Here is a 13,272-nt window from a genome sequence, read left to right on the forward strand (position 1 = left end):
CCCCCCACCCCCCCAGGGGCGTGGGCAGGGAAACGCTGCTGGGGCTCTTAGAGGACGGAGATGGAGGTGGGGGCCCGAGGGCAGCGGGCGGCTCAGCTGGCGGCGCCGGCGGGGGGCGGCGGGGGCGGCTCGGCCCCCTTGACGCAGGCGGCCTCGCAGTGCTTGTGGAGGTAGGACTTGAGCGCGAAGCTCTTGTCGCACTGGCGGCAGCGGTAGTGCTTGAAGGCCGAGTGCGTCTGCATGTGCGCGCGGAGGTTGGAGCGGTCGGCGAAGGCCTTGCCGCAGTGCGCGCAGCCAAACGGCTTCTCGCCCGTGTGCGAGCGCATGTGGCCCTGCAGCAGCCAGGGCCGCGAGAAGGCCTTGCCGCACACGCCGCACTTGTGGCGCAGGTTGTGCGTGAGCACGTGCATGGCCAGCGCGGGCATGGACACGTAGGCCTTGCCGCACGTCGGGCACTTGCGCGCCAGCTGGCTGTCCAGGCTGCGATGCGTCTGCTTGTGGCGGCTCAGGTTCGACGACGTTGCGTACGTCTTGCCGCACTCGGCGCACGCGTGCCGGTGCCCGCCGCCCGCCGGCGCCCCCGCGCGCCCCGCGCGTCCCCCGGCGCTCCCGGCGTCCCCCGCGCCGCCCGCGTCCCCGCCGCCGCCCCCGCCGCGCCGCCGCCGCGAGCGCCCGTCGGAGATGAAGAAGGCGTCCATGGAGTAGCTGTCGGTCACGGCCGCCTCCCCGCGGAAGTAGCGCGCCGACAGGCTGGACTGCGGGCTCTCGGGGTCGCTGTACTCCTCCGGCGCCGCCGGCGGGTAGGCGGGCTCGGCCGGCGCCAGCTCCAGGCCCGGCTTCTGGTCCGCATCGTAGCTGCTGGGGGGCAGGCAGTGCGGGGCGTAACCTGCAGGGGAGGGAAGGGAGCGGGGACGAAGGTGAGGCGCGGCCGAGTGCCGGTCACTCTGCGCGCCTTCCAGCATGGCGTCCCCGTGCTCGCGCTTGGGAGACGTTGGCTGCCGGTAAGACAGTGGTCCCCGCCGCGCACCTTCCCCCTGCCTGGGTTCAGATTCCTTCTCCATGGGCCACGATGAAAACAACCCCTGCACCGCCCCCTCGGAGCACGGTGCTCCCACGGTTCTACTGGCTGTGCGCTCACTATTTTCTGAAGTGCTCACAACCACGCAGTGAAAGTCTTACTGGTATTACACCCACTTTACAGATAAAGACGAAAGGAGTCTGTAAATTCGCAGCTAGTAAGTGATGGAGCCAAGATGCAGGCCTTAGCAGGTTGAGGCCAAAGGCCATGCTGTCTTTATTCTAAGAACATTCTGCTGTTTTGGTGCTTGCCATAACTTCTCTGAATCTGTTTTTTCATCTACAAAATGGAGCTTATATTTGGACATTGCCTCCCAGAGTCTTTGTGTTAAGTGATGAAAAGAAGTTAGGTGATGAAAAGAAGTGTGTGTTAAGCGTGCACCAGGCTCTGCCTCTGGTTTATGTGTGTTAACTCATTCAACCCTTATAGACCCTGCAAAGTTGGTATTGTTATCATCCCCATTTTCCGTGTAAGGAAATCAGGAAGGGGGGGGGGAGCACACAGTAATTGCTATTATAAATGTTAGCTATTATAATTACACTTTTTGCTTGCTTGAAAAAGTGACTTTACTGAAGATTATTTAATCGTCTGCCTCCCCCACCCGACTATGAGCTTCCAAGGGCTGACTCTGTGTGCCCAGCATGTGCCCGGCTTAAAAAAGGTGTGCAATAAGTAGATGTTGCATAAATGAATTAAAAATCTTGGTAGACCCACCTCCCAGGGATGCTAGAGGATTTAAGAGGTCAAATGTGGGGCATATTATAGGCGGTCCTGGAATGGGACATCCTTGTCCTTGCTCCCAAGCCTGTTTTGCTCCCAGCTCCACTAGAAGCATTCTGGAGTCTCCCTGTGAGAATTCACCTCCCCCTCTTCCTCCCTCCTCTTCGCAGTTGGACCAGAAATCCTGTCTACTTGGGTTTGTGTGATTGGTGGGTAGACAGACTGAGGCTCTCCCAGGGGGTTCCACAGAGGCTTCCCAACTGCAGGGGCCACCTTGATTTGTCTCTCCCCTCAAGACCTAGCCTGGTCCTAGCACCCTCCCAAGAGGACCCTGGGGTCTGGGCTCCCAGGAGAATTTCTGGCAGATATGCACAAACTTACCAACCTAGCACCAAGGTTGTGTGTCCATTGTCTTTTGATTCCGGGAGGACAGTGAAGGTTAGGCCCCTTTTTGGGGTTTCAAGCTGGGGAAAGCTGGGCAAAGTGGGAGATTTGAACCTCACCTTCTGACCTTGAGACCTGCTCTCCCCACATTTCACCTTCAACCTCCCCAACTCAAGAAAGCAGGTGGAAGAGGACTTTGTAAACTGGATTCAGGGCCTGCCTTCCTTGAAACATCCTGCCTCATTCAGCCTCTGTACCTTTTCCTCTCCTCCGGGATCTGGGATGGTGATAGAGTAAAGTCTGTGCAGACTGTCCCCCAGCCCTGAAGACAAGGTTAGGCCCCTTATTTTTTTCTTCTTTCCCTTCAGATGTTGGCACAGGACCCGCTGCACACAGAAGTGGTTTGGGCTTGTGGGGGTGGATGACTCAGTAGGGAGGGGCTCTGGTTGCAGAGAAGGCAGTAGTGCTGGCAGTTTTTTTAATTGGGGAGGGAAGGTTGCCCAGCCTCTCAGCACCCAGTCCTCCCCTCCTGTCTGCCTTTGGTCTGGAGGCTCCCCCCACTCCCCAGTCCAGGAATCAGGCTTCGCACTCATGCCCCAAAACATTCAGAGAGTATTGTTTCAGACTTAAGTTAAATACCTTCAGACACTCCCAGACCTCCTCTCTCCTATATTTCCACTGTAACTACTGGGAATAATGATGACAATAGCTAATATTTACTGAGCACTTACTGCGTGCCGGGCCCTGTGCTAAGCGCTTTGCTCCCCTCACCTGACCAAATGTTACAAAACCACTTCTATCACAGATAAAGAAATGGAAGCATGGAGAGGTGATGGTAACTTGTTCAAGGGATGGAGCCAGGATTGGGATCTACTGCACTGCTCCCCTTGTTTTCCACACCCCCAGAGGTCCCCGAGGCAGGGGCTACAGCTGGATGGTTCACCTCCTATCCCTGGTGCCCCATCTTGTGGGCACAACGTAAGTTATTTGTGAAATGGGTGATAAATGGTGATAAAGATTTGCCAGGTCAGCCTTACTCCCCAGCCCAGCAGGATCTGCTACAAGCCATTCTGTCTGGCTGTTCTTGGGACAGCTTGATTCCCTGCAGAGATTCTGGGTGACCTTGAGCAAGTCACACCCCTCTCTGTGCCTCAGGGGATAGATAGTACAGGATCCATTTGCAGGGGATCACTGATCTTGTGACCAGCGCCTCGCATGTTCTTTTATGAAATAAGGATGGCATACTGGTTGAGAGCATCACCTTGGTACCAGGCTGCCTGAATGGAGTTCCACCTTTACGGTGCCCAGCTGTGTGACCTTAGGCAAACTGCTTGACCTCTCTGTGCCTCTCTTGCCCCAGCTTTAAAATGGGGGATAATGTAAGCATGCATACAGTTGTAGTAAGGAGTCCATGAGTAAACAAACAGTGAGTGAAAAATGAAGAAATAATGATGAACATCCTAGAGCAGTTAACATGTCAGATGCTGTTTGAGGACTTTATATGCACGAATGCATTCCATCCTCATGACTCCAGTTGGCACCGTCTTACAGATCAGGAAATTTAGACACAAGGTAATTAAGTAACATGCCCAGCAAGTGACTTAGAGCCAGGATCCCACCCCAGTGCTGGGCACATTGCAAACCCCTGATACATGTGTGGTGTTATTATTAGTAATAATAATAACCTTCCCAGCTGGGTTTCTGTGCTGCAGTTTTCTTGGCACCTGCCAAGACACATCCTGATGTTCTTCTCTGGGCCTCTGTTTCCTCAGGATGTGTAATTTTTATATCATGTTCGGGGTGAGGAAACTTCTGGTGGGGTAGTAGGAGGAGTTCAGTGAACGAGGCGAGTCCTCACCCAAATTGGGCTTCCTGCCCGTGGTGCCCTCTGGTGGCAGCCTGCAGCACTGCAGCACTGTACTCCTGTCGCTGGGGGGCTCTTTACATAGAAATAGGGGTTCCTCAAACAAAGGCTGATCCTCTGCCTAGGGATGGATGCATAACTGGCTTCAGGCCGGGCATTGCAGGCCAGACCTGATTCCCCGCATCTGTGGAGCTTAGCATGGGTTGTGGGGGTGGGGAGGAGTTGGGGGTTCTATGAGAGTTTGCATGGTCACATTAGGACTAGGTGGTTCTAACTTGCTTTGTGACCTTGGCCAGGTTACTTAACCTCTCTGGATTTGGTCTGTATAGGAAGAAGATTGACTGGTATGCTTTAAAGGCTCACTCTGCCCCGTGGCTGAAGAGATCCCCAGGGATGCCCATTTTCCTATCCTCCACACACACCCCCAACTGCCCCTCAACTCCACCTCATCCTCCTTAGATCAGCCTAGACTTCTCCCTGTCTATGTGACCTTGGCAAGTTATTTAACCTTTTTGTGCCACATATGTGTAAGGGAGCATATAATAGCATATAATAGCATTAAATGAGTTAATGCATATAAAGTGCTTAGTACAATGCTTGGCACACAATAGCCTCTCAAGCTGCTTTTATTATTGTCATCATTATCATCCCTGCATTTCTGGTGATATCCTTCTAATCTACCAGGAGTAGAAGGAGACACACACGGGTGTCTCAGGCTGCTATGGGACCTTGGGCAAAGCACCTCACCTCTCTGGTCTTCAACCCTGGAGAACCCTTCAGGACACTCTAAGTTGTGCTCTAACTGTGCATGGAACCCAGATGGGTTTTAGGTGCTTTCCTCTGCTCCACAGGTGACTCGGAGATGGCTGAGCTGCCTGTCTTCCACCTGACAGGGTGAGGCAGGGCTCTCCTGTTTGGGTCCCAATAGAGGCAGGAATGGCCAGGGACACATTCACCCTGGCTCTTTTACCCATATCCTAGCTGTGTGACCTTGAGCAAGTCACACAGCCTCTCTGGGCTCAAATCCCCTATTTGAGGGATAGGGACCAGAGCCACCCCTGCCACTTGGAGGGACACTTTGGAGATACAGCGATGTCACGCACATGTCACCTGAGAATGACTTTTGGTGTTCTCTGCCTACAAGTCTTAATACTTTAGATGGAAAGTCCAGAATCGATTAAAAAATTAAAAATCCTGCACTCAAAGGAGTGGTGGGAAGGGAATTTCATGGAGATTAAGGTGCTGGGTGCTCCACAGACACAGTCTCATCGGCCTGGCCCCTTGGGGTGAGGGCAGGGGGCATCTTGAGTAAATACCACTACTGCTACCTACCACTGCTTCCTGTCAGCCTCCCCCTGTGCCAGGCAGTATGCTACGCCCAGAGGCGTGGGGGCCCAGAGAGGGGAGAAGGTTTGCCCAAGGTCACTAGCAGAGGAGTTAGGCTTACAACCCTCCAGAGTCTGTGTTTTTTCCAAAACACCCCAACTGGATGGCGACTGCTGGTGGTGGGAAGTTTACAGTTGGTGCAGGAAAGGGGCAGTGGGTTTCTTCAGATAACATCACCTAGTTGGCCTGTGTCTGATGGGTTGATGAGGGGCTGGGGCTGGGGAGAAGCTGCTTGGGAAAATGTTCCTGCCCCTCGTAAATTTTTGCAAATAAAAGTAGTACAAGTAGTGATTGACACTGAGTACTTACTGTATACAAGGTGCCCTGCTCAGTGCTTTGTGCACACTAGCTCTTGTCTGAGGGAATCTGATAGTCACTTCCTACAGTGCCCTGCGGAAGCTGAGGCCCAGAGAGGGGCCTTGACCCACCTCAGGTCACAAAGCAAGCTCTTTGGTCACAAGCTCTCGTAAGAGCTAGGCCAGCCTCCTGCCTCTTAGTCCTGGACTCCTTTTCCTAGTCTCTCCCAGATTTCTAGGGTCCCAAACTTCCTGCCGGGAATTTCCAGCCCCTGTCCCACTTCCCTGCCTTGAGATGGGCAGAAAAAGAGAGGGGCCTGGTGGTGGGCCAGCTTTCCAGGTGGCCCACTTTCCTGAGGAGGGCCCAGCCCTGCTTGGTGGTGGGAGCTGGAGGGGCTGCTGCACGGGTATATTTAGAGCTGCTGCTTGCTGTGCCAGGGCCTCGGGCCTCGAGAATCAGCTCCAGCCAGCTGAGCAGAAAGCCAGGTCTGTCAGCAGCAAAGCGGGATAAAAATAGTTTCTCCTGTCTGCTCACAGAGCTGGGCAAAGGGGCTGGTACCTCCCCCTCCCCTTATTATAGCATCTTTGTTAGCTGTTCCCTGGGCACTGGACCAGAAATGACACCCACCTCCTCCAAGGGCCTGGCAGCTGGTACACCTGCCCACTGGGGAGGGGTCCCTGAGTCCAGATGATCAGGGGACAGAATGAGGTCTGGCCCAACGTGACCACGGCTGTAGGGTGTGGGGCTTATGCCCACTGACCCAGGCCCAGGGAGTGTCTAGAGGATTCCAGAGTCCCTCCCCACTTTCTCCCCTCCAGAAATCCCACATATTCTGTTTTTTCCTGACTGTGACCCAATTCCTGGTGGCCCACAGGGAGGTCCACAGCTCTGCAGGAATCAATAGGAAAGATTTTTCAAGGGGTTGTAGAGATAGGAGTAGGTGGCTAAGGGTCTTGAATTGCCTAGCACTGGCTGGTGGAGCAGCCTCGTGCTCCCTTGGGGGAATCTCAGCAGGCCCTTGCACAATGCATGCAGGCTCTCCAAGCCTCCCGCTTTCTGCCCTACCCTCTCTGCTCCAGAGAGGTGCAATCAGAGGGCCTATTCCAACCTCCCTTCCTACCAAAGGCTGGCGGCTAGAGACAGCTGGGAGGGAGGTCAGGGACTGTAGGGGCCCCGTCTCTCTCACTGTGCCCCCCAGAGGACCTCTAGGCTGTGAGTGTCCCTAGAATGTGTAGATGAAGTGCTCAACAGGGAGATGTGACTGGGTCCACCATTTATGCCCTTGTGACCTCGTGTGAGTGATGGGCCTCCCTGGTCTCATTTGCCTTTGTAGGTTGGAGATAATTCTACCCCCCCCCCCCCGCTGTGCTCACTGCCCTTTGCCCACAGTGTGTGGGGAGATTAGGGGGTGCAGGGAGTCTTTGAGATATGTAAATTGCTTTGCTGACATAGGGACTTGATGTATTCTGCTCTCCCTCAGGAACCACAAACTGAGACTGTTTGAAAAGTGGGTGCTCAGCTCCAGGCCTTCATGTCCCCTTTGTGACCCCAGGTTTTCGGGGAGGCTGTGGGCCCCAGATTCTGTATCCCACATGGGCCCTTTTATTCCATACTCCCACTGACTAATTCTTAGGAAAGTCAAATTTCTGGATCCCTAGAAGGTCAGAGCTGAGAGTAAGTTCAACTGCTTGAGTTCATGAAAGGGAAACCGAGGCTGGAGTAGGGGAAGACTAGTCCAAGGCCACAGAGAAAACTAATGGTGGGTCTAAGACTTGAGCCTGGGAAACCTCAAGAATGGACCTGGACCTGACCTTGGACTGGAAATTCGACCTGGGGCTTAATCCTGGACCCTGAACCTGAGCATTGACCTGGACCTGATCTTAGACATTGAAACTTGAACTTGGACATGAATTTGTTCTGAATATTGGATAGGACCTATAACCTTGCACATTGACCTTGGACCTAGACCTTGGGCTTAAGGTTGAACATGGATGTTAGGCTTGGATCTCAGATCTGGACCTGGACATTAGACTGGACATTGGACCTGGACTTTGAACCTGGACCTCTGACATGTCTCTAACCTGTATCGTTGACCTAGACCAAGACTGAGATGCCAGGGGAAGTGGTAGTTAAAGAAGAGCCAGATGGGCCTGCTGTGTGTCCTTGGGCACCTCCTCAGCCTTCTCTGGGCTCCCTCTGCCAAGGGATTGGGGCAGCCCTTTTGCATCCCTGCTCTCAAGATGGACTTTCTGAGGTGTGGGGTGGATGTGTTGGGGATTTTCAGCCGGACTTCCAGGCCTGGCCTGGAGCGACTCCCCGGCGCCATCAGAGGGAGTGAGAGGAAGTGGGCGCTGGTATAATGTGGTCAACTAGATAAGCCCATGGGCAAGAGTAGGAGTGCTTCCCCGGCCTGCTGGGGAGGCTTAATGTAGCTGTGGAGGGCAGACAACTGTGTTATTGGATTGGCATTGATCCCTCATCTGCCTGGGTCAGATGCACTCTGAAGGAGTATGGAGGCAGGACTCGGCTGGGGATACAGAGAAAGGGGGACCAGGAGTCCGGCTGGAGTTCCGAGTTAGGGTGTGAGAGTGTGAGGGAGTGAAGCTGTCTTCGGCTCAGGTCCGTGGAGACTACTGCTGTGCAGATAGATGAGCAGCAGCCTGCTCTGGGATGGCTCAGAGTGCCCAGCATCTTCCCAGGGTGGGGGCCCAGCGCCTGCAAAGCGGTGGGCTTGACGGAGTTGGAGGACGAGGGTGTGAGAGGGTTAGGGGGACGTGAGTTGGCATCTCACAAGACTGAATCTGTGTTCAGCATCACCCAGGGAAGAGGAGGGGAAGGGGAGGCTGCACTGAGGCAGAAAACAGTGGAGGAGCAAGAGGAGCGGGAGGGGGAGAAATGAGGCATTGTATTGGACAGGATGGTGGAATTAAATCTGGTCTCCCTTCTTTGGGGAGCTATGCAGAAAGGCCTGGAGATTTTTTCCATTTGGGAGGCTTCCCCTTCCCTATTTCGGGGTTCTTTGGGCGGGTGGGGGGCGGCCTGGAGCCCCAATGCACCTGCCGCACCCTTTGCCCAGCCCTCAGAGGCTGAAAAGGGAGGGAATAGGGAGGCAAAGAAGAGCATTGCTCTGTGTGTGTGTGTGTGTGTGTGTGTGTGTGTGTGTGTAGGAGGAGGAGTCCTCCAGGAATCCTCAGCACTCCCAGGCATTCCCTGAGCTGGGAGTACACCTCTTTTATTTGGGGCCCTGCATCTTCCATCAGTTAGGAGCCTGTGGTTCTTCTGACCTCCACATTCACAGGCCCCCTCCCCACACCCCTCCCTAGCTTCCCCTCCCACAAGCTTCATCCTGACCCTGTGGCCGTTGCTGCAGGAATGGCTTGTAAGAGGATCTTTCTAATAACTGGAACTATCTCCAGCCCCAGGCCCTTCCCCCCTTCCCCCTCCCTTCTCCTCCCTCCCTCCCTCCCTCCATCTCCTCACCTCCCCCCCTCCTCTCTTTCTCCTTGTTTACCCAGCACACTTACACACGCTGGGAGAGAAAAACGTCGGCTCAGCAATTTTTCACACTTCCCTCAAACGCTCAGCAAGGTTATTTCCGGCAGAGCGGAGACAACGGGCCACAGGGCCACAACGGCAGGCTCTCTGAGGACCCCCAGCACCCTGTCCACCCATGGAATGAGGGAGCCTTCACTGTCCAGTCTAGCCACACCCCAGCGATAGGAGAGGCCCTTGAAAACAGGATGAGGCGGACCCTGTGTTTCCCAGCCATACCCAGGCTTGAAGGGTCACCCCCGGTCTCTGGCACAGGCCCTTTACCGCAGGCACTGCCAAAGCAGCTAGGCCAGGGTGCCTGTCCTCGCTGTGGGGCATCTGCAGAGAACGAAGCTAAGAAATACTTGGTCTCAGAAACTCTGCCACCCTCAGCCAGGCATTGGATGGCAAACAGAATCCTACAGAGACCCTGACAATGGCCCCCTGCAGTCCATTAGACCCTCATCCAGGCATCTCCAGTGCCTCCCATCTCACAGTTGACCTTCACAAAAGCTGAGCTTGTCAGAGTTGGAAGGATACTTAGTTCAGCATCCAAACTCTTTCGCTGCTGGGGAGACAGAGGACCAGAGAAGGGAAGACACTTGCCTAAGGTCACACAGTGAGTCAGAGACCTAGTCTCCCAGAGTTCCAGGCCAGATATCAGACTATCACGACAGCCTCGGTATTCTCTGGAGGCTAGGGAGCTGGTCTACAGCCCTTTGGGGGAAAGGGCCAAAGACAGGGGAGGTTCTAGGGTGTCAAACCCGGTGGAACCCCCACAGAACACCCTTGCTGATAGCTTTGCCCCAACTTTTGCCTTGACCCCACCATTCACTCAAGGGTTCCTTTCAAAGCTTTTTGAGACTGAATTCAAAGCAAGGCGCTCCTGCCTCCGTCCTGAGGAATAGTTTGCAGTTTGGGCTGTGCAAGAGAAATTCTCTAAGCTTCTCTGGGTTTCCTCAACTGGCCTGGACAGGACCACTGGGGCTCCAGGGGGTGGGAGCCTGGGGCTTTGTGTCAGTCCCCCAAGGGATCCACATCCTCATCTTGCAGGCATTTCAGTTCCTACCCAGATCCTAGCACACGTACTCCCCAGCCCTGGCATGGTCCCAGGTCTACCCTCTGTCCTGCCAGCACTCATACAAGCCCAGCCATATCCCTGGGCCTCTGTCCTTGACCCCAAGAGGCCCTGGGGTCAAGAAAAGAGGACAGTAGAATAAGGGGACATATAGGCAATGGAAAAAGGGGATTGGTTCTCTGGGGGAGGCACAAGGCTGAGGAACTATAGTTGTATCCCTGATCACTCCCTAATTTCTTTGACCTTGATGAGGTCACAGAGCCCTTTGCCCAGTGCGTTCTTGCTACCTGGCTTGATAGAGTGATGGAATGTGGGTGAAGTGCTTGGAAATCCCTAAGGTGAAAACTCCCACCCTCCCTGGCCCCCGCCTTCACCCCCCCAGCCCTTTATTCTCTTCTTTTTCTCCCCTCCCCTCTCCTTTCCTCCCTCACCCCCCTTCCCCCCACACACCCCAAAGCTGATGCCACATGTGATGTCAGATTTCTTACTGCCAAAGGGATGCCTCTTCTCCAGACACCTGCCTGGTACGGGCCATGAGAGGAGAACCCTTTTGTGATCCCCTTGATGGGGGATGGGGCCTACACAGGCAGTCTCTGATTCTTCTCCACACCCTTCAGAGATCACCCCCTTCTGAGGCTGAATGACCTCTCTTGTCCCTCAAACCCTTGTCCCTGTAGGAACTTGCTCTGAGAAGAGATGGAGTGTGTTGGGGGTGGGGGACTTAGAAGGAACAGCAGAGCTGGCTCTGGAGGGGGTTGAGAAGCTGGAGTGGGGAAGGAGTGCAGCCCAGGGGATCAGGAGCCACTTTGGGGGAACACCTCCTAGAAATCCCCTCTTTCTTGCAGCCCCAAGGACAGGCCCAGCCTTTGGCAGGCATGTGGCTGAGGGTAACAAAAGAGTTGCTGAGAGAGGGGGCCTGGGTACACTTGTCTGGCATCGCCAGGGGGAGCAGGCTTGAAGGGAAGGAGGGCGCCCCCAGCTACACCCAAGGAGCCAGCCCTATCTCCCCAGGGACTGGTAGTCCTGGCTTGCTTATCTTCCCCACTAGGGCAGTACACTCAGGCAGCCAGCCTCCTTCCCTCCACCAGGGAGAGAGGACCCTCAGACTGCCTTGTGCATTAGCCCCCCAGCATTAGCCCTTCGTGGGTGCCTCTCTTTCCATTCTCTCACCACCTCTCACTCCAGCCCCGTTCTAGGGCCACAACTTTCAAAGTCCGGGCTGGCGCGTGGCTGTGGGATGGATCGACCCTGCGACTTTCCCTTTGTAGGGACCTAGCCCCTGCCCCGCCCGCCCGGCCCTCGGGAAGCCCGGGAGGCGCACACAGCCAGGGAAATCTCCTCCCGGGGTTCCCTGCCGCGCGCACCCCTCCTCGTGGCCCGAGATGGGGAGGGCCCGAACTCCCCTCCCTCTCCCCCCCACCCCCCCGCCGGGTCCTACTCACCGTTGTCCCCGGGCGGCCCCCGGGCGCCAGGCAGCACGTAGGCGGTCTCCAAGGGGTGGTAGGTGGGGGCCGGCACCCCGCTGCACTGGAAGCCGTCCCCTTTGATCTTCTTTACCAAGAAGGAGCGCGGCATGGTGCGACTGGCGGGGGGCTCGGTGGGGGCACTTGCGTGGGGCCCCGGTGGGGGGAGGCGGCCAGTCGGGCGCGATTGGCTGTCTGCACGGGGTTTCAGCACTGGACAGCTCCCAGCGGGCGGGCGGGCGGCAGCGCGGAGCCGGCACCGGTGGCGGCGGCCCCGGCTCTGGCTCGGGCTCCCGCTCGGGCTTGGCGGCGGCGGCGCGCAGACGGGCGATCGCTGGAGCTGTGCTCAGCACTCCGGCTGCCGGCTTTATATGGGACGCAGGCTGGAGGAGATCAGGTGGTCCCCTAGCAATGGAACTGTTCAGCGCTCTAATCCATCAAATGTCCCCCAGGACAATCGCTCCGCACACGTTCCCCTGAACCGGCAGCGGTGGGGGCAGGCCAGGCGCAGGGAGCAGCGGGCAGGCAGGAGGGGAGAAAGTGAGGGCGAGAAAGGCGCAGAGATGTAGAGAGACGGAGAAAGAGGAGTGGGGGGGAGGAGGGAGAGAGAGAGAGAGGGAGAGAGGAGAGAGGAGATACACAGAGAAAGACAGAAAGAGGCATACAGAGAAAGAGAGACACACACACTGAAAGAGGTAGAAATAGAGACCGAGATAAGGACAAAAAGACACAAGAGAGAAACATAGGAAAACAGAGATGGAAAGAAGTAGCAACACACGCTCACACACCCATGGGAGAAAGAGAGAGATCCAGACACACAAAAAGAAAGCCCCTCAGCGATGCAAAGAAAGGGAAAGAAAAGTGTAAGATAGAGGGAGAAGCCAAGGAGAGAGGACAGAGAGTGGTCTGGGCAGGTGGGGTTCAGGCACATGGGGACACAGGGAAGGGGATGCAAAGAAAAGAGTGTGAGCTCCCCAGCTGCGACCCTCCTGCCTCCAGTCCTCTCCTTTTCCCCCAATTCAGAAGTGGCCAGTGTAGACACTCAGCTTTAACTAGAGGAAGTCATCACCCCCACCCCAGCTTGACCTCCCACTGAAGCGCCCTATTGGGTTTGGGGTTCAACTTTCTTCTCCCAGAACTGGTGGGGGCAGCAAGTCCCCCATGCGGATGCTGGCCCCGCTCAGTCGGTCCTGTTCCGGTGCCTAGCTCAGGCAGGCGCTGCAAGAGGAAGTGAAAATCGTCCAGTAATTAATTTCCCTGCTGCCGGGGGGTGGTGGTTTTGACACATCCGAGGCTGTGTCTTTCCCTGAAGCGGGGAGCAGACAATAGAGACACGTGGACTGGGAAGGGAGAGGGGGGAAGGGAGGGGGAGCGGGGCTCCCGCTGGAACTCTTTGCAGGTCAGCTCCTTTGTCTCCAGGAGGATCTGAGCAGACCCCCCCACACACACACCATCCAGCCAAAACCTGGGG

The 13,272-nt window shown here is 55.8% G+C and overlaps 1 protein-coding gene across 1 annotated transcript; it reads right to left on the reverse strand.

Annotated features, from left to right (window-relative positions):
• Positions 1-92: 92 nt before the first annotated feature.
• SCRT2 (scratch family transcriptional repressor 2) lies at positions 93-11,913 on the reverse strand (the record flags this gene model as incomplete). The annotated part of the gene is made up of 2 exons (XM_080813718.1): positions 93-886; positions 11,781-11,913. The coding sequence occupies 2 exons, from the start codon at positions 11,911-11,913 to the stop codon at positions 93-95; spliced, it is 927 nt and encodes a 308-aa protein (XP_080669844.1).
• Between the last annotated feature and the right edge of the window lie 1,359 nt (positions 11,914-13,272).

The sequence above is a fragment of the Martes martes genome (assembly GCF_963455335.1).
Source record: "Martes martes genome assembly, chromosome: 9".
In the NCBI taxonomy this organism is placed as follows: Eukaryota; Metazoa; Chordata; class Mammalia; order Carnivora; family Mustelidae; genus Martes; species Martes martes.